Source organism: Cupressus sempervirens, chromosome 1 (genome assembly GCF_028749045.1).
Source record: "Cupressus sempervirens isolate cs-2001-9-10 chromosome 1, ASM2874904v1, whole genome shotgun sequence".
Classification (NCBI taxonomy): Eukaryota; Viridiplantae; Streptophyta; class Pinopsida; order Cupressales; family Cupressaceae; genus Cupressus; species Cupressus sempervirens.
The window spans coordinates 196,013,064-196,035,122 of record NC_143118.1 but is presented as its reverse complement, the minus strand read 5'-3'; the positions used below and the strand labels follow the sequence as shown (position 1 = coordinate 196,035,122).

Here is a 22,059-nt window from a genome sequence, read left to right as displayed (position 1 = left end):
ACTGCTGTATATTCTGTACCTGTTGCCTAGCAGACAAAGATCTAGGCATTGGAACATCACTATCATCAGGAATGCCCCATAGTTTATTCACTTCAATTCTGTATTTGACATTCTCAGGATTTGACAAGAATATGCATGGGTTTACACCATAGCCACTCCAAAAAAGGCGTGAATTAACTCTTGTAATGCTGCCAAACCATTCTACTCCACATATATTGCACTTCCATTTATGTGTGCCACCACCTAAAGGTGTAGGGCGTGTAATTTTGGTAGCAAACTGTTTAAGAGGGGACTTTGGATCATAAGGACCCCTAGCATACTTTGTCAAAATCTCTAAAGGGCAATCAGTAGAAGGTACCCTTGGTGCAACATAAGGAGGCTCTTCCTCAGGCTCAGATTGACCACCTACATCAGCTCCATGATCACTTCCTTCAGGCTCAGGTTCAGGCTCATAATCAGATGCACTTGCCTCATTAAATTCCATGTCTTCTGCACTTTGGCCGGGTCTAGAAGCCATTTATAAAACTGCATTTCACAAAATGAAAATAAAATTATAAAAATGATCATGATACATTTTAGCCCAAGTAAAAATAATTTAAAACTAAAAACTTTACTATTTAATTTTAGCATTTACTATTTAAAAATTTAAAGTATTAAAAAATGAAGCTAAATACTAAAAGTAAATACTAAATACGTTTCAGCATATGCCATATTCCCATATTTTTATTTTAAGAACAATGAAAAAAATTAAAAATTAATATAGATAATAAAAATCATAGAACTAAGAACTATCAACTATCAACAAGATTCAAGAATGAAACTTGAAAGTAACTTAGTAAAACTAAGTAGTAAATACTAAATTTAAAAATTATAAATTGATTTTTAAAACCAAAAAAACTAAGTAAAATAAAAAAACCTTACCTTGAAGGCTTGAACTTGAGGAGACACTTGCCAAATCAAACCTTCTTTCTCCTCTTGCTCCTCTTGATCTTGCAAGCCCTTGGAAAACCACCCACTAATCGCTCACAAACTCCTCCAAACTCTCTTTCTCACTTAGCTCCTTGCTGCTCTAAAACAATGAAATGAAATGGTGAAATGAAAATGAGGTCTATTGGTCTTATTAAGCCTTCAAATAGACCACATGGGACCCACACCCAATTAGGGTTAGCATGCCTAAAAAACAAAAACAAAAATAAATGCAAAAACACTTGTTTTTTAATACTTTTTTCGGCCTCTTCTCGGAGCACCCTGCGAGCACCTAGGAAGCACCCCTCGAGCACTCGGGAAGCACCCGAGCACCACGTCCCACCCGGGTGCTCAACCAGTGCGGCGGCAAAAAAGTTGTTGGCGGGGGTACTTGGGTACGTGATGCACCCGCACCAGGTGCTTACGCGCACCGGGTGCGCCAGGGTTTTGACCTGGGTGTGCGCACCCGAGTTGCATTGAAAAATCTAACAAAGACCTAGGAGAGATCTCGAAAAACCCAAAAGGAAACGAGAATAAATCGAGGTACCCACAAAATTCTGATGATGACCTAGTTGAGATCCCAAAAAACCCTCAAGGATTCTGTAATCAAAATAATCTTTCAACTTGAAATGGATAGTTGAAACCCTAGTTGAAAATAAAGAAAACCCTAGGCAGCCATTAATGAACCAAAAAACTTGTTTGGAGGAAAAAATAGTCAAACTGTGGGATGGAAAAGGCAGGATAGGCATGCCACAAGCAGCAAAATGGTGTATAGGAAAGAAAGAGTGATGTGATTAGCAGCAAAAAAAACAAAACAAGTGTTGTTTTTAGAAGAGAATGATCAGAGGATTTGCAGAGAAAAGATGTTGCGAAATGCAGGGAAATGATTGTTACAAATGTAAATGGCGGAAAATTTGAATGAATTAATCAGAGATCAAACTGATCTATATATACAAAGAGGAGAGCCGAATAGAATAGAAACATTCTATTCTAGACTATACTAAATATTAGAAACATTCTAATATTTACAGAGATATAATAAGATACAATAGTGAGCATTAAAAGGAAACATGAAGGTTATTTTAATACCCCCCCTTAATGCTCAATCTATTTACTACACCAATAGATCCCCTGAATTTAACAAACTTGTCAGGACCAAGGGGTTTAGTGAAAATATCTGCTGATTGCTTTGAGGTAGGAACATAGCTTAACTGAATAGATCCATCTTCTACTAATTGTCGGATGTAATGGCAATGAAGCTCGATGTGCTTGGTTCGTTCATGAAACACTGGGTTCTTGGCAAGTTTGAGTACGCCCTAATTGTCTGAAAACAAAGAAGTCGGACCTACTTGAGGAATATGCATATCTGCAAGCATCTGCCGGAGCCAAATTGCTTCACAAGCTGCCTTGACAACTCCTCTATATTTTGCTTCTGTAGAGGAGAGTGCATGTGCCTGTTGCTTCTTACTGGTCCAACTAACTGCTGCAGATCCGATACTAAACATATAGCCAGAAGTAGATTTCCTATCATCAACTGAGTCGGCCCAATCGGAATCAGTGAATCCACTGAGCTGAGGAGTAGTACTCCTTGTGTAAAGAAGACCATAATCTGAAGTACCATGTACATAGCGTAACACACGTTTCGCTGCAATCCAATGATCAGTCTTGGGGTTTGTCATGAACCGTGAGATGTAGCTGACTGCAAAACTGAGATTAGGTCTAGTAGTAGTAAGGTAGATGAGACTACCTACTAGCTGCCTGAAGAGTGTTTCATCTACAGGAGGAGAAACAGATTGTGCGGACAATTTCAGACCAGTCTCCATAGGAGTGGAGGCAGATTTGCAATCCTGCATTCGAAACCTATCAAGCAAACTTCTGGCATACTTGGACTGAGACAAAAAAATGCTGTTGTCAGTCTGCCAAACCTCAATACCTAAACAATAATGAAGCAATCCGAGATTTGTCATATCAAAAGTTCTGCATAGATCCTGTTTGATTTCTGAAGTCAAATGTTCTGAATTTCCAGTAATGATCAAATCATCCACATAGACAACAAGAAAAAGAATATCATTACCAGAGTGTTTAATATACAGATTACTGTCTGACGGACTACGCTGAAATCCTTGAGTAACCAAGTAATGATCAATCTTTATGTACCAAGCCCTAGGGGCCTGTTTAAGACCATAGAGGGCCTTCTGGAGTCTACATACTTTTTGTTTTGAACCAGCAACCTTAAAACCTGGGGGTTGCGTCATGTAGACTTCTTCCTGTAATTCACCATTGAGAAAGGCGCTCTTCACATCCATCTGATGAACTTTCCAACCATACTGAGCTGCAATTGCAAGAAGAATGCGAATAGTGCTCATTTTGGCTGTCGGTGCAAATGTCTCCTCATAATCAATGCCTTCGCGCTGGGTGAATCCTCGAGCAACAAGTCTAGCTTTGTATTTGTCCAAGGTACCATCTGCATGGTACTTGACCTTATAGACCCATTTACAGCTAATGGGTTTCTTCCCAGGAGGAAGATCTGAAAGAACCCAAGTGTGGTTCTTTTGAAGACTCTGAAGCTCAGAATCCATTGCTTGTTCCCATTCTGGAATTCCTTTGGCCTCTGCATGTATCTGGGGCTCAGGGATACTGTGGATGTTGGCCATAAGAGCTATATTAACTGTGTTGCGCTGAAGGCTCTTATTTCTGGAGGTTCTACCCTCAATGAGTTCATCAGGACGAAGATCACTAAGCGTTTGAGCCCACCATTTTGGCTGAAGAGTCGAGGAGCTAATATCAGATGCTGTCGGAATAGCTGGAGGAGAAGCAGGAGCAGGAGTTGTATTATCTGGAAGTGACTGAGGTGGTGTATCAGTAGCATCAGATGACTCATATAAAATAGAAGAACCTAAGTCAGAGATTGCTGAAGACTGAATCTCAGAATGTGGTGGGGAGTCAGAGAGCGGAAATGGTCCAAATTCCTCATCAAACACAACATCACGACTGAAGATTAAACGATCAGTATTTACATCAATCAGTCTGTAGGCCTTATGTGTGTTACTGTATTCTGTAAACATAAGTTTCTGGCTTTTGGAATCCAACTTAGTGCGTTTGGCATCAGGAATCCATACATATGCCAGAGAGCCAAAAACTTTCAAATGGTTGATCCTAGGTTTGCGACCAGACCAGGCTTCCTCAGGAGTCTTATGATTAACTGCAAGGGTGGGTGATCGGTTAAGGAGGTAGACAGCTGTGGATACCGCTTCTGCCCAATATTTTCTAGGAACATTTCTATGTTCTAGCATAGCCCTAGCCATTTCTGTGATGGTACGGTTTCGACGCTCTACAACACCATTTTGCTGAGGGGTGTGAGGTGTGGTGAACTGACGTCTAATGCCATGAGTAGTACAGAAGGCAGAGAAAGCAGAAGAACAGAATTCCCCCCCATTATCAGTCCTAAGAGTACGGATGGAGGAACCGGACTCTTTTTCTACTAGAGCTTTAAACTGCTGAAATACAAGAAAGGCATTTGATTTTTGCTTAAGAAAATATACCCACATTTTGCGACTGAAATCATCCACAAAGAGTAAAAAATACCTGTTCCCAGTAATAGAAGGAGTATTCATAGGACCACATACATCAGCATGGACTAGCTGGAGTACTCTGTATGCCCGCCATGTTTCACCATTCTTAAATGGTGTCCTATGTTGCTTCCCTGCTTGGCAAGCTCCGCAAACGCGATGGTTCTGGGTCTGAATATTAGGTAGGCCATGGACTACATTATCTCGAGCAAGTTGTGCTAGATATTGAATGTTCAGATGACCGTATCGCTGATGCCAGAGACTACTGAGAGCGGATGATTCGGCGATGAAGGCATGCTTAAGGGAATCGCCTGAATCTACAAGCCTATAAATACCATGATCCTCAAGACCGGAAGCAAGGGTAGTGCAAGAAGCACGATCAATAATCGAACACTTATTTCCACTGAAAACAACATCCAACTGAGGGGAGTGCTTTATAATCTGACTAACAGACAGAAGATTATGTTTCATGCCAGGAACATAACATACATTGAGAAACATGAGTTTTCTTCCTCCAGTCTGAATCTGAACATTGCCCTTGCCGACAATATTGTATTCTTCACCGCCTCCAAAGATTACTGAGTCAGAATAGCTCGTGAATTCAACAAACCAATCACACCTATGAGTGAAATGTCGGGAGGCACCAGAATCGATGTACCAGGCAGAAGATTTCACATGATTTGCAGGTATGCTGGCCATAAAGGCATGGTAGATAGATTCTTTCTGCTCTGAGTGTTGGGTAGCATTGGCGTACTGTTTAATTGAGGCTGACTTCTGATGCTGCTGATACAGATGCTTATAATATGTGAATATTTCAAATGGCACAAACTTCGAGGTGAGAAAATGAAAGACCCAGAAAAATTGGAGTACCCAGAAAAGAGCTCGAAAAACCCAAAAATAAAGTGTTGTCGAAATTCGGATCCGCTGGCTCGAAAATCGAGGCACAAAAACCGAGGCACCCACAAAAATTTGATGAAAACCCATTTGAGATTTCAAAAAACCCACCAAGAATATGTGATCAAAAAATTTTTGGAGGTCAAAAAACTAGGGTTTCGAGCAAAAACCTAGTCGGCAGCTTCGAAGGTCAGATTTGCAGGAAAAATGGCAGATATAGGCAGATTTTGGAACAAGTGGATTTGAGATAGACGGATCCAAGCAGATAAGGGCAGATTGAACACGTTTTCACTCACACAAAATGCCGAGTTGCAAAAAAACGGCGAGTTGCAGAAAAACGACGGTAGAAACCCGCGATTTGTAGAAGATCAGACGTGAGCCAAAGAAACCTGCGATTTAAAAAACGTGAACTCGGGATTTGCAGAATGAATTTCAGATTTCTCAGAACAGAAACCCTAGACGGGTTGTAGAGAAAATGGCAGAAATAATTTCGAAATTTAGAGTAGATAATTTCGAAAGAAATTATAAACTATTCAAAACCATTTGAAGCAATAGCTCTGATACCATGTTACAAATGTAAATGGTGGAAAATTTGAATGAATTAATCAGAGATCAAACTGATCTATATATACAAAGAGGAGAGTCGAATAGAATAGAAACATTCTATTCTAGACTATACTAAATATTAGAAACATTCTAATATTTACAGAGATATAATAAGATACAATAGTGAGCATTAAAAGGAAACATGAAGGTTATTTTAATAATGATGTCATGAGTTGCAGAGACAATGTACAGTTGATGACCAACAACAAAATAAATGCCCAACAACAAAATAAACGCCCAATAGAAAAAATGATGACTAGGTATTTTTAGCTCACGATTTAAAGAGATGCAATGGCAATGAAAAACCCTAGTTGAGTACTGCAAAACATTCCTGCCAAAATTGTATGAACATATCCCAAGCAATATTTTCAAATTTTTTTAGACAATTTCTTTTAAGAAAATTATAATTTTTTCGAAAAAAGGATAAGTTCTTATACCACATTACGTAAATAATTGGTAAATTACTTGTATTAACAAATGATTGAAGAGATCATTATAAATAATTTACAATCGGTACAAAATAGAAAGTTTCCAATAAGAAATTGAAGAAGATTATAGAAATGATCTTATCTACCTAATTTACATAACATATAAAAGATGACCATTAAAATAATATAATAATATTCTAATAGACCATGATGGTCTCAATAGCTGCAATAATTTCTCTGTCATGTCTTCTATTGGCTTTGATCAAGAAATGATAAAACATACTGTAGATCAGGTCATGATATTCCCATTCTATCAAAACATTACTCAATCTGATTTTTGCAAAAAAATTTAATATAGCAACCCTATGTGAATAACCAATCTTGTTGATGTCAGCAAGGTCCTGTAAACTATCCACAAGTATATTCAATACCTCCTGCATTGTATCCTCATCACTGGGAACTTGAGGTGCCAAAATACTCATAATCTCACTCAAACAATAAGCATCCATTACTCTTGTACCATCAATTGAATGGCTCAACCTTTTATGCTTAGGGAAGTCAGCATTTGAACAAGAGAGTTGTAACAGATTTGAAGGTTACTGCTCCACTATGGTCAAGCATCCATCTAATTCACTCTGAGGTGATGAAAACCACATCTTTGGTTGATGAGTATTGAGCTTTATACTTGCATCTTGTAGAACGTTCACCAACCAATGTCTCTCAGTTGACCCCATGTGTAGATCAGGAATTTTCCCCAACAGGTTGACATGAACTTTAGCTCTGATAACACTATAAGAACACCCCCTAGTCTTGATCAATTTTTTGGCCTTTTCACCCTGTATAATTTTGTCAAACAGTTTTCGTGCAAGCTATCTTTCTGTTTCCGTTTGGTCTCAGTTTGCTGATGTAATGGATTGTTAAATGCTGTTTACTAAAATAGGACACAACATACATGCAAGCAGAACTTGATTCCAGAACTAATTAAATTGAAAACTATTTAGTAGATTGATACAATGATATCTCAGTTGATAACTTTAAACAATGTGTATAAATCTGTGCAAACATTAACAACAATGAATACATTCACTTTCAGTGCAGTTTGGCATACCAAATGACTGCTCCAAAAGGACTATGTGAATTGAAAAAAATAACTGCAGATTCAATCCCCAGCTTTGGATGACACCCTTTATCTTTGTACAGCCTGTTTGGGCAGCTATGGACAACAATACCACTTCCAACTCCCACATCAGCTGCTAGAGAAATCACAGACCTTGAACAATACTATTAATCAGCAATGATGAGTTTTTAATAAATATCCAGACCTGCATGCCTCTGCTCTTAATGTCTTAGACCTGTATGCAATTCCCATGGCAGTCCAACCTTGTACAACAGCTTTAGATATTCTTCCAGTCTGAAACAACTTCCTCCAGGTTTGGAGTGGCTCCCTAAACCACCTAGACTAAGTCTGATTGGGACAGCCAGCAAGGAGTAATATGCAACAACGATAATACATGAAAATCTACCTACACCACTCAGATCGAATCCTTCATCAACAATAAACCTTGGTAAATATTTAACCTGTAAGCAACCTTCAATCTTCCGATTTACTTTGAAGCACGACCAAATCCTTCTGACTATATCTTGCAACAACGAGAAGAATGCTATTCATGAAGGTTTACGTCCTTGCAAAATCTTGAAGAGAACTTCTCCACAATTTCACCAATTTAATGTATTCTCCAAGCATTCTGAAAGAGAGCTCTTCATTCCTTTTGAATGTTGTTTTCGCATGAGCCCACACACTTGTTTTGTCAACGTGGGATAAAAACGCAATACTTTTGCCATCCCCTATTTTTTTTCATCCTATTTTTTTGCAGCGACAGTTTTCTCGTGGCTCTTATTTTTTCGCTAGTGCCTTTTCCCATTAATCTCTCTGATGCCATTAAAATTATTTTTATTAAGTCAAGTCCCCAACACCCTTTTATATCTCCAATTTATTATATAAATAAGAGGAACTTATTTTAATTAAATATTTCCAACTGCTATAAACTTAACATTAATAAAGTTAAATATTTAAATATAACTCGATAAACTAACTTTATCAATGCATGATAAATCATATTAATGATAAATAAACAAGTTTGCTCAAGTACACATACCCAGACCCCTGGTACATGTATCGGGTATTGGTACACGCATCCTGTACCGGGTACTTGCTTGGGTACGTACCCTGGAGCTGGAAACGCCTTGTCAGCTCACAAACTTTCCCCCCTTAATGTTAAAAAAACTGCCACATAGATTAAGATGTCTGATTTTTGTTTCAGTTTTTCATTTCCATATCAGCTTGTTGTTTATCAAGCTTGATTCAATATGTAATCAGTTTGAAACTTTTATAAAATATTGATTAATAGTAAACTAGTAAACTACTAGACTTTTTCTGATTTTCACTGTCCAAGTTAGAACTAGAATTTTATCATTTGCAATATGTCGTTATATGATTTATGACCTTCTTGTTCATATTTAAAGTTGATGTCAGTTTTGTACCACTACATAACATATAGCAATTGAATACTTGATATGGGATATCAAACACACAATTCCTCTCTTGAAAAGTTAATACTCATGAAGACATGAGAAAAACTCTAATGTTCTTTACACTTGTGGATACTAACTCAGTTATATCGATGTGATTTGCTGGTAATCATGTAGGCGGCCTTATGTTGTTCATTCAAGGATAACTTGGACTTTTGGTGTGATGGTGATGATGTCTGGGTTTGGTAAAGTATATGAGTGCCAAATGATGTTGATGGTGGTGATGATGGGGGTGTGTCTACCAATATCTTATGCCTTCCAAACTTTCTTAGAATGAAATCCGACTAATCAACTACTTGCTACTCTACTCCTACTCCTATGAATGGAAAGATTAGCAAATGGACGGGGATTGAATCTGATGAAAGCTAACCAGTTGCTCTACCTCCATAGATGCAATGATTCAAGGAAAAGACTAGTTTACCATGCAAGGCTTCCCAACAAGCCGCTAGGATGCTAGTGGCCTAGTTATAGATCCCTATCAAACATCCGCTAATAACACCATGCAACTATCCATCTACCCTTACTAACTTTCTTGAAATAAATTCTACCTTAACAACTTCAAAGGAAATCTAATTCTAACTATTGGAAGTAGAGACCATGCAATAACACCAAATGCTCTTAATCACCATGCAAGTCAGAACAATGATAAAGAGAAGCAATTTTGGTATTATCTTAGCAACAATTTTCTTCAACCCTTTACAAATGAGAGCGAATGGCCTTATATAGAGGCCAGAGGCAAAATCAACGATCTAGATTGGATCCTAGAAGCTCTAATTATTGTTGCCAACCCATCGGCCAATGAGAAGATGCCACCTTATCAATGGATCAATAAAAAAGAAAAGAAAAAGTGGCAACCAATGAGAAGGCACCAAAATGGTAGCCAATTAGAATCAGACGCCTATCCTACCCAAGAAGAAGGAGAATTTGCCACTTGGGCTTACATCAAATGATCTTCTAATATAGTTCTACCCCTTTCTTTCATCTTTTTAGCCAAAGTGATGAACTTGGCTAGCATGTCGTTGACTTCCTTCATGGGAGGGCAAAGCCTGTGGTTCATCTTGAGCTTAGCCGAATTCATCATGTTGCTTGCTGCTTGTAGTGTCTTCTTATGATCGTTCTCATATTCTTTTGCATATCCGATAAAGGCATTGAGGGAGGCAAGGGTGCCCAAATGTTTCTTTTTGATGGCAACCTTCCCCAACTCGTCCAATTTTGATCCACATTTTGTCTCATTGATGTTCTCCTCTTGTCCATTTGAATTATTCCTTTGGTCTCTAGCCTCAAATATTTTCAAATCACTTCCTCCAAATTTGGTCTTCCTTGAAATTCACTCTTCCTTGAGATTCACTTTTCAATTTTCACCACCTCTAATTCAAATAAAAGAGGTAGGACCCCATATAGAATTGCTTTTGATTTTGCACGGTCCTAAGTTGCAACTCTAAGTTCTCGTTTATAATCCTAGCCCAATCAAATCTTCTCTTTCCATTTTCAATTTCATCAATAAAATAATACATCCAGTTTTCGAATTGCATACCTTGAGCTAAGCCCATGATCCGATTGAGAAGCACAATGAGATCGCCATACTTTGATTTGAAATCTGACTTGGTGAGCTCTGATGACCTGGTAACTCCCTTCTTGCCTTCGTGTAACCAATTTTGCTTTAGATGAATGAAGTAAGCCTCTTGATTATCTTGAAATAACTTAGCGGCCTGATCCATCGTTACCACTGTCATGCTTTTATATTGGGGAATATTAAATGCTTCTTCGATCACTTGTCCGCCGATGTTGCCCAACACTCTCTTCCCTTCATAAAAAATGATAGACTTGGTAACAATATCAAACCGGGATGCACACTCCATTACCAATTCCGGAGAAGGAAAGGTAGGAGGGAAAGTCGTTGCATGTACAATTTCGCTCTTGTAGATCTTCTTTACCATAGGGGATTGTCCTTCCTTCAATCTGCCTTTTAACTGTATCATGTTCATTGTACCGATATTGGTATCACTTATTCACCTCACTTTCGAGAAGAAGGTGGTCTTAGGCATCATGTCTTCCTTGTCTTTTTTGGTATTCGTCCCCTTTGGGTTCTTGCTTGCACTAACATCTACCATCCTAAACACTTATTTTTGCCCCTTTGTTCTAAATGATATGGACTACACTTATTGATCTCCAACCTTCTTTCTATCGATGGAATCTAGCTTATTTTTGCTTCGCCAAGTCCTATCTCTACATTTATCAATCTCCAACCTTCAACCTAGGGGTGGGACTACCACTTATTTCTGCCTCTTCGTTACCTTAAGATGGACTACACTTATATCTCCCAACTTCAACCTAGGGTGGTCTAGTATATTTCTGCCTCGCTAAGTGTCCTATCATGAAATCTACACTTATCCCTCCAAACTTCAACCTATCAATGGAATGATGAAGTGGTGGATGATGAGTGCAAGAAGAATATAAGGGAAATGAACCAAGCAAGAACAAGGAGTGGAATCCGCCTTTAAACCAATCTTCACTTCTAAAATGAATAGAATTTTACTTTGATTTTGTCTTTACCAATAATTGGGCCTTTTTCGAATTTGGATTAGATCTCGAAAATTTCAAGCCTCCTTGCAAATAATGATGCCCTAGCAAAAATCAAAACTTTGACCTCCTTGAAATTTTTCACATTTGCCAAAATCAAACCCTTGGATCATATAGCCTCCTTTACCAAATAAAATCACCCAAATCTAGGGTAGAAATTCATAGCCTTTGGAATAAAATCAAGCCGCACAAAATTGTCCAAGCAAGAGAAAAATTTCAAATCTGCTCCCAAATCGCCTATGGCAGGAATTCGCCCATGATGGAAGAAGAGAAAATGCCGCCAAGAAGGAGAAATCTGCTTCAAGAAGAAAATCGCCTAGGCTGGAAATTGCCTTTTCAAGAAAAATCGTCCAACAAATGAGGAGGAGGAAGGTGGAATGAGGGAATGAGAGGGGGGAGCCCCTCTTATACCAATTTTTCATATCTCTCCAAGTTGGCCAACTTGCCTTGGGGGAGAACAAAATGAAATTAGCATCTTTATTAATGGCCCAGATTTAAATGCCATGCTAAATTTACTTAGCTCAAAGTGAAATTAACCAATTTAATTGCCGGTTGCAATAAAAAATTGCAAAAATAAAACAAGGAAAGCCTAGGAGATGCCAAAACTTTCATTTAACAACGTTCTGGCAATTAAAATATCATTAAAATCAAATTTGGCAAGCCAAAATCAATTTTCAATTCCAATTACCAATCTCTTTCAACATTTAAAAATCTTCTAGGCAATATTTCAACCAATTTAATGAGATTTTGCAATTTAATCCACTTTCAATTTTGCAACGCAATTTTAATTTTAAACCAAAATAAATCATTTTTCTAGCATCCAAAATCGATTTTCCAATTTTAATTTCACTATCAAATTTTTTTTCTCTTCACCAAAAAAAATCAAGATTTTCCAAAACAATTAAATCTAAAAAAAATTATTTTGAAAATGCTCAAGCTTATACAATTATATCAAATTTCCAAAATCCGTCTAAGTCCAAAATTTTGCAAATTTATCCTGTCGAATAATGTTATAACCATTAAAAAATGTTGTTCTTGAAATCGTTTGGCCTAAGGATAAAATTACATGTTCCAAAAATTCAAGTTTCGCATCGGGTGAAAAAATAAATCCAACCACATCCCTCCTGGCCTGAAGGTGTCCAAAGTGTAAAATTTTCAAATCGAAAACCCTTGGACAACTCTGAAAAATTTGCCAAGGCAACCAAAAAAAAGGGGGTCCCCAAAAATTTTGGGGCGATGGTGTAAAAACCTCACAACAAAAGTTTGCCTTCATTGTTATGCATCCAAATCTTAAACATTCAGCATATATATTATGACTCATGACTCAAGTTCAATGTTGACTCGTGACTCATTTTCAGATTTTCCTCTAAAATATCAAAATTATATCAAAGAAAAAATTTAGGCATACCCACGTACCCCCTGTACCCATGCAACCTTGTAAATAAATCTTTTGTCAATATTAAACGTTTACTTAAACATTTACCATCGACATGTCGCTGCCATTGGAGGTCCACTTTTGTCCTTATAAATAGTAAGTGTGCCCAAAACTGCCTTAAAACCTAAGTTGCCCTTTTAGATTCTGGCATGGATGTGGGTTTGAAAATTGCCCAAATTGTTTTTGAGTTGGGCTTGGATTTGTTATGGGGTTGTCTGTACAAGGTTTTTTAATATATATGTATGTATATATATATGCAGCAGCAAATAACTTCATACACCACTATGGTAATATTAAAGCAATATAGCAAAATATACCACCATATATATTAATGTTTCAGTCCAAATGAGATAGCAAAATGCCAAAATACACCACCATATCTCTGTTATCTCTGGTATTTCCCATATAAAGGCTCCAGCTCACAATAAACTCACAGTTACTTGCCCAAGCTTGGAAGTTGGAAGCAAAATCAACTTGCAGTGAGTTTTCAACAGTGAAATATCCAACTACAACACCTGGCATAGATAATTTCATGCACCACAATAAGAAAGCTACACCCAGAAATGTTCAAATAAAACCTCATAAAACTGCCCAAGATTCATGAACTACCTTTGCATTCCACAAATGACATATTAAATGGGGAAAAAACTTTATAGACAAGTTATTTTAGGTTTGGAAGGTTGAATAGACCTAAAACAGCCAAGAAAAACTTCATTTAAAAGTCAACAAAAACTTGCTTGGACCCAAATTCAGCAGATTTTGTCTCTGGCTTGCATGTTAGAAAGCAAAGTTGCTCACATTCTTCCAAAATTTGTCCAGCATTCCACACAGCAATTTTGGAGTGAATTCCTCAGTAAACAAGTTTCTAATTCACCATTATCGAAAGAAAAAAATGACACGATCTATGAAGATAAAACTGCGTACTTATGCCACATGGAGCTTTCATTTTCAAACTGTTTCTTTTTGAGAAATGGCTCCTATAAGAGCACTAGAAGCATTAGAGAAATAAATTTGAATGGACAGAAAAAATTGGTGGATAAATGAGCCCCAATAAGTTGAATATTGTTTGTTAAATCTCATTCTAACATTTGATCTGATTTTTGTGTCAGATATTCCGAAATGAATTTCGTGCAATACAAACTACATTCGACTTCCATGCGAGCCGAATTGCGAATTTGGGGTTTGCGGAATGAATGTTGTAACGTATCTTAAAACACCTCAGAATTAACTGCAACCAAAATGACCTAGGCTAGAAGGCCTCTATGTCCCTTTTATGTTTTGGTTAGGCTATGACAGCATGGGGACATAGGCTAACGACACACTCATAACGACACACACATACAACTTGTGCTAGAATGTGGACATTAGAATATTAGGGTTCTTTCATTGCAAAGTATGTGTTTTAATGTAATCAATCTTGTATGCATTGTATCATTTTTGGCAAATATTGCATACTTATTGTTGCTCGTGTATGGAAGCTAATTCATGCTATTGGTGATCCTCTGGTCACTCTCATTAATTTCTTTCTCATTACCTTGACGATATCTGGTGTCAACAGCGTGTAAACCTTTAATGAGGGATTTTGATATTTTATATTATTGTGTATATGACTTTGTTACCGTTAAAAATTTAAAAATGTCAACTTCTAATTCAATAAACTAGTTATAATTTTATTTTTTTAATAATTCTACTTTGGTTGAATTTTTCTTAGAGTTCTGCTCAAGTTTATTCATGTCTCCAAGTCGAAAGTATCTGTTTCCTATTGAGAAAAAAATATGGACCGATACTGGTACCTGTCTCTCAGACCAGGACTATTAGCAATTGATTAGCAACTGTGTAATATTCTGATTTGAAATTTGCTTGATGAGTTTTTAATATACCAACTTCAAATTCTGGAGATCCTTGAGTTTAGACTGAACCTGCTTTTGCTATTTTGTTTACGCATCCCCTGTGTGGCAATTTTGGTGATTGATCTCGTGCATGCATCGTTTTCAATCAAGTAAGCTCAGCACTGGTGCAATTTTGGTATATACCTAGTTCTTTTTTGTTATGAAGTATTACAATTAACTTTTTCTACAGAGAAGAGACACAATTATTAAGTACTTTAGGAAAGTTTATACTAGAAATATTTCAGCCTGTCATCTATCATGTTGACATCCTAAATTCCTAATACATATAATTATGCTTCAACAGCTTCACCAGATACCAATGTTTCTTTCTCTTTGGACAATCTATATTATCTGTAAAGTTTATATTGCTCTTAATCTAATATATTGGTTAAACATAGATTTAATCACCTGACCAGATGCTCTGTAGGCACTCTGATGTTCAACTAGTATCTGAGCTTCTATTGACAACTTTTGTTGCTATCTATTCATCTGATGTGTAAGGCAACTACATCTCAACAAAATGGCCATTTTAATTTATAGTTGTGACATGGATGCTCATCTGTTTTTTCTGTTGCAGGTGTGGGTATTATAGGAGAGGAGCAGGAAACATCAACAATCTCTTTTCTACATCTTGCGTGGCTTATTATTTCAATTATTTTTTTGTTTGTAGGTATCAGACATCATGCCCTACTTAACTTATTGATGATTAATTTTTAAATCTTAAAATTGCCTTTGTTGTCTAATGGGGCAGACATTTATTTATATTTGTCAGCACTTGCGTATGGAAGTCCTTGTGTATTTCTATGCATTAGAGCTATTACTTAAAATGAAAAAAGGAGAGCTTAGAGATAAGTGGTCATGCTTATAAATAGCATGTTTGAGAAGTTAGTTGCCTGTTCGGATTCGGGTTCTGACTTAGGTCCAAGAAACCAGTTTGCTAGTACAGCGAACTTGTGAAATGGAATTTTGGGTATGCTGGAAAAAAAAACAATGTAAAATTGATATCTATATATGCAGCCAAGAAGCATGAATTAAGATTAGAATGCTGCATAGTATCATATAAACAACTTTGATTATCACATCTTAATATCTTATCAACTAGTATCACAACTTTGGTTAAAATTTAAAACGTAGTCTCGATTTTCGTAATGGACCCTGGCCAGACCCGCAGGTATGCTGCACCAGGACTGGTACCGGGTTTGAACTGGTCTGCTGCCAGGGGCGGATGGTTTATTTCCTACAACTTAGTTGAGAACCAATAGAGAAAACACAGTAAATTGATTTCTCAGACATGTTAGCATCATGTTAGTTTAGACATGTCATCTTCAAAATAAGATGGGTTGTTGTCTGAAAATGAATTGCATACTCATTTGGTATTAGAGATTGTGGATGTAGCCATTTGCATGCACTTTTTATGCTGTTTCCTTTGTCCTCGTTCATCCTCTAATAGTGATGTTGTCTCTATGCATTTTTGTCAGAATTTATTTTCATTAGGCATGCTATCCTATATTTTGTGTTCTGGACATTTTAAATATTTTTAAAAATTTTAAGAACTTTCATAATGGCCTGATATTTTAAAGATAGTTTTGGGCATGGTGTCTACCATTCTGGTTCCTACTTTTCAAAAATATAATGCAAAAGTTTCTACCTTAATTTATAATTATCTTGCATATGCACTGTGCCTTCTGTTGCATGTAAAGCAATTATCTCATTCCTTCTAAATTTTTATGGAACTTTATTGTTATTTAGGGATATTGAGATTCTGCATCCAAATGTGTGAAATGAAGATGTCCATTACCACTCTTTCTTTGGATTGTAGTGACATGTTTTGTAGGATCTTGTTTCCAAGCTCAAATGAATATAACGAGGTGGATTGTATCTGAGATTCATCTAGTTAATCATTTTTTGTAGATGACACAATTTTACCATCTCAACTCACTGTAGGTTTTTGAAAGCAAGGCAACCAGTTACTCTTTTTTTACTTGAGCTGCATATAGTTTAACCTTGGAAGCATGTGAGTCGTGGCATTCAATGTGTCCTATGAGAAAGCATAAAAAACAAGGTTTTGGGGAGATGGGGATGTCTCCGGTACTTGTACTGGTACCAGGATGACTATTTTTCAATTATAGGAGATGGGGTACTTGGAGATGGCAATTTTATTTTAGTTTAAATAGTCTAATACTAGATACAGAATAGTAAAACTGTAAAACTAAAAGACTAAAGTAAATACTAATAATAATGTCACATTGGTATAGAGTCAAATAGTTCAAAACTCACATAATCACATTACTTTATCTCATAGTCATATCTGATTTCTGAATATCGCATATGATCATCATCATATCAGATTAATAATAGCTGAGATTATCATTACATAGTCAAATTTTTAAATTAAAAAAAGTAGTTTGATGCCAAATTGCTGATATGCAAACAAAAATGACAAAACTTAGTACTGTAAACAAATATCAGAAATCTACTCCACATGGTTGCAATCATCCATCTCAAGATCTTCAACTATCATGCTCTCCAAAAAATCATCTCTCCATGTTGGATTCCATGTTATTATCTAAATAAAATTTTAAATATTTCTAATTATTGCTAGTAGAGTTGGATTCTAGAATTTAAAAAAAATTAAGTGTGTTTCTAACATTTTTTAAGTTATTAAATAAAATATTAAAATGATGATTAAATCATTAAAATTGTCAATGGTTTTAATTTTTGCATTAAAAAACGTTGAAATGAGGGCCAAAATACATAAAATAATTAAATATTATATTTTACATTCTTATTTTTATTAGGAGACTCTGGGTGGACTTCACATTTTGGATTCGGAAACTCAAAGACTCTAGGAGACTTTATCATGAAGTCTCCAACCTTATGCAAAAACCTATCTTAGATATTTGGGAGACCTAGTTGAGGTGGTATCTTGTTACAATTTTACCACTAGAGTTTTTTGTGCATGGGAGTTTGGATGCATATATTAGTCGGGTCATAGCCACATCAAGGGAATCCTTATTATTATTTTGATGAAACATGCCTGATGAAAACTGCCAACTGCATCATATCATATGAACCGAAATTTTTTAATATCTAGGCTGGTTTTTTTGTGTTGAATATGTCGTTGAAAAATTGTAAATCAGCATGAAATGCCTTAGAAAAATCTTTTAAGTGGCCAATTAACTTGTGGTAACAATCAAGAGCCTCACACTTTGCTTTTATGTTTTTTTTAACTTAGTTATCGATTTGAGTATTCAATTTTTTTGCTTGGGCAGTGGTGCAAAGACATACTATGCAAGCAATTGGTAAAACATTGAATGAATGATCAACTGACTGTTTATAGAGGTACAAGATTGATGTTTCTATTAAGAAACAATCGATAGCTGAAGTAAATTTGGAAATATCTAGTATTTACAATATTGACCATTAAATAAGGAATAATAAAGATATTATTGTAATACCCTCCCTTAATGGCCAATCTATTAACTATACCAAGGTGCCCCCTGAATTTGACATACTCATTCGGGGCAGAGAATTGGTGAGAATGTGTTTTTTTTGATCCGCTGTTGGAGCATTCAGCAACTAAACTGATCCATCTTCAACTAATTGCCAAATGAAATGAAAATGATGGTCAACATGCCTAATTCTCTTGTCAAAGACTAGATTATTGGGCAGTTTGGGAACTTCTTGATTATCACAGTAAAGGGGAGTAGGATTTCCTCCAGACATCTACAGTTTGAAAGCATCATCCGAAAACAAACTGCCTCACAAGCTGCCTTAACTGTTCCTCGATACTCGGGTTCTGTCGAGGAAAGAGCCACCTCCTACTATTTTGTGCTAGTCCATGTGACTGCACCAAATCCCAAACTGAAAACATACCTAATTGTTGATTTTATGTCATCAATGGAATCTCCCCAATCTGAATTTATAAAATCAAGAAGTCCAGGATCGTGACTTTTGCTGCACAAAAGACCAAAATCAGAATTGCTCTTCATATAATGCAACACACACTTTGCTGCTACCCAATTATTAGCCCTAGGGGCTGTCATGAAGTGTGAAATGTAGCTCATTGCAAAATGGAGATTAGTCCAAGTAACAGTAAGGTAGATGAGACTGCCCACCGATTGCTTCAGTGCTGATTCATTCACCACAGGTGAATCTGGTTTTGCTGTCAGTTTCAACCCTTTGAACATTGATGTGGATGCAGGTTTGCAGTCTTGTATCAAAAACTAGTCCAACAATTGCTCAAAATAATTCCTTTTAGCATCATGCTTGCCCTGCTTATGCACAAAAACTTTAGAATTGGGCACCAGCCAAGTTAGCTTCAGAAGCAGATCAGAATACCTACACTTCCATTAGTGAGCAACTGGAAACCTGCAGACCCGTCTTTCTTCATAAAAATGGATTTTACCTTCGAAACTTGATTAAAGACCTGCTTAGCTTTGATCTATACTTTCTTGGATCTTTTAATCATGAGACGATCAAGTATACAGCTTGTTGAAACCTTTGCGACTTTGTTCCTCGGATACATGCTTGACGAACTTCGCCAAAGGGGAAAACCAGCTCGATTGTTCAGGATCCGAAAGAAATGGGAATGCTGAAGCGAGATAGCAGATACGGAAACAAGAATAGCTTAGTTGTCATTGGGAGGATGCTCGAAACACATCCCATCCCAACCTAAATCACCTAGACCCCGAACGCATTTGAATAGCAAGAAACCCGCATGAAAGAATAGGTAAAGGCAAGGCAAAGAAGATTCGGAAAAGATTCAAAGTGAGAGCCTTGGGAATAGATGAGAAGTAAGTTACCTATATGCTACTTAGACATGCAATTTTGAACAGAAACTGAATGAATAACAACTATAACTTGACAAGGGGGAACCTGAAAAGTTGGCAACAGAATGCAAACTAATGATCACTTTGCTAAAATTGTCAAAGTTGCACTTTGACAACTTTTCAACATCTTAGAGCACTGTGAGCAATTTGATCTTCCAATTAGCTCAAAGCCCTTATTATCATATAAAATGACATCCTAGGACCCTACGGTCCTTTAGCCAAGTTATGGCATGGTTTGACCAATGTTGACCATCATTGCCCAATTAGGTACAATGAGGACATTACAATGAGTTAGGTCATAAACCATGACAAGAACTTGAAAAATGCCTTATTACAATGCAAAGAAGTAAAGCAAGAGTTGATCCTTGATCAACCATGCTAAGAGAGGGTGCTCCTACACCACTGAAAAACCAAAAATTGACACATTGAATGCTAACTTGCTGATGCGCATCGTTGTTCCACTTAGTACCCTCTAGTGATGCTTGTGCTCCACGAGTGGTTCTGTGCACAAAAAAGCCATCTATAGAAGATGTGTGCGATGGTGGTCTATTAGAGCCAGCGGAAATGGAAGTCACAGGGATCATAGATTTGTGAATCCGTGGGCCATGTTGGGAGCCCACTATGCCCTCAAGTGCTTCTTCATCAAAGTTGGCTGGCATACCTAGTCACAATCCACATTATTTCATAATGAAATGATCATAGTTATAGAAAAATCTAGATTCTAAACAAATGATGGTGATTGTAAAATCATTGCTTAAGCAAAATCATAGTCTTTAGATACCTTGTGATTTAGAAATGGCTGCCCTCATGGTCAATTTTGCCGATTCCCTTTGGAACTATTCCTTGTCTTGGCCACATAGCAAGGCATTCATCTCTCTCTCTATTTCATCCGTGGTGATTAGACAAACCCTTGTGTCAGGCTATTCTATCCCTCTGAGGTGGTATTTCAAACAAGATATGCCTCTAGTAATAACTTTTTCACATTTTATGCATATCACAATATAATAGTTGGGTCCTTCAAAACATGTTTCCATCCTTCGTCTCTAGCTCCTTTAGGGCACCTTCCTACATATCTTGACAAACCCAGTTGTAGAGGCCTCTGGATTCACCATTTTGATGAAGAACCAACCTACACGTCACATACAAATTGAGGGTGCAAATTTAGAAATTAAATTAAGAAATTTAGAAAAAAACAAAGTTAGCTTAAAACTTTAGATAAGTTTAAACATAGCTGAAACTTAAAAGAAAAAAATCAAAAAAAGTGTTAGGTTATGAAGTTTTTAAGTAAAGTATAATTTTTTTGAGAAAACTATAAAAAAATTGCAAAAATTGCTAAGAAATGGTGTTAGATCTTATGCATTACCTTCTGAAAGGAGTTGGAGTAGATTGGAAATGGTATGATAGAGTTTGTGTAAACTTGGATGCATTTAATACAAGACAAAATGGTTTTAAAACAAAAGAGAGAGAATCTTGACAACTTACTTGTGAATCCGACTTTTTTGAAAAAGCTCTTTGAATCCGCTCCAAATCCACAACAAATCAATCTAGATGGCTGCTAACACTGGTCTTTCTCCGCCCAAACCTTTTTGCCCTCTCCAAATTCGCTTTGCCAATGAAAAAAAATGAATATGGCCACTTGCTGGGCCATCACAGTCTCTTAAACTGGCATGGGTGATATAATTAGTGATATTTCACAACATACTTGTAACAAGTTTTTGGCGATACCTTGATGTGATTTATCGCAATAGATAACTTCTTAGGATAAGATAACTAATTGCTGAGAAGTCGTTGACAAGTCTATGTATGAATCACACCTTTCTTATTTACATGCCTTGTCTTTATTTCAAGGGAGTCGGCCTTAGGCAAAAATACATTTACTTTGATTGAAATGCCAACAGGTCAACCCTTCTCTTGATGGGTTTATTGTTGTCTGCATTGTGGGGGCATGACATTACACAAACTCATTTTACCTTTTTGTGAATGTACAATGCAAAAGTCATTCATTCTTGCTGAATTTTTAGATAAAGACTATCTTCAGCAGTGGGTTTGTTGAAGTCTGCATGGTGGAGGCAAGGCATAAGGCAAATTCATATTACCTCATTGTGAATGCAAGATACCAAAATTGTTCATTCTTGCTGAACTTTCTGATAAAGATGATCTACTTGAGAAGCCATATGACATTGATTTTTATTATTATCCTTATATTGAACAACAAATATTTATATTGACATTTGAGTTTCACTAATTTGTATTGAGTTGGTATCATGCTAT

At 36.7% G+C, this 22,059-nt stretch overlaps 1 protein-coding gene across 4 annotated transcripts in view; it reads left to right on the top strand.

Annotated features, from left to right (window-relative positions):
- LOC149576782 (magnesium transporter, putative (DUF803)) overlaps positions 1–22,059 on the top strand; it is a 128,607-nt gene that overhangs the window by 59,273 nt on the left and 47,275 nt on the right. For 3 of the 4 annotated variants that reach the window (XM_089819887.1, XM_089819879.1, XM_089819891.1), the window contains one exon: positions 15,534–15,622. In XM_089819887.1, coding sequence (XP_089676013.1) covers positions 15,534–15,622 — 89 coding nt within the window. The remainder of the gene's footprint in view (positions 1–15,533; positions 15,623–22,059) is intronic. The other variant, XM_089819886.1, reaches the window with a different exon arrangement.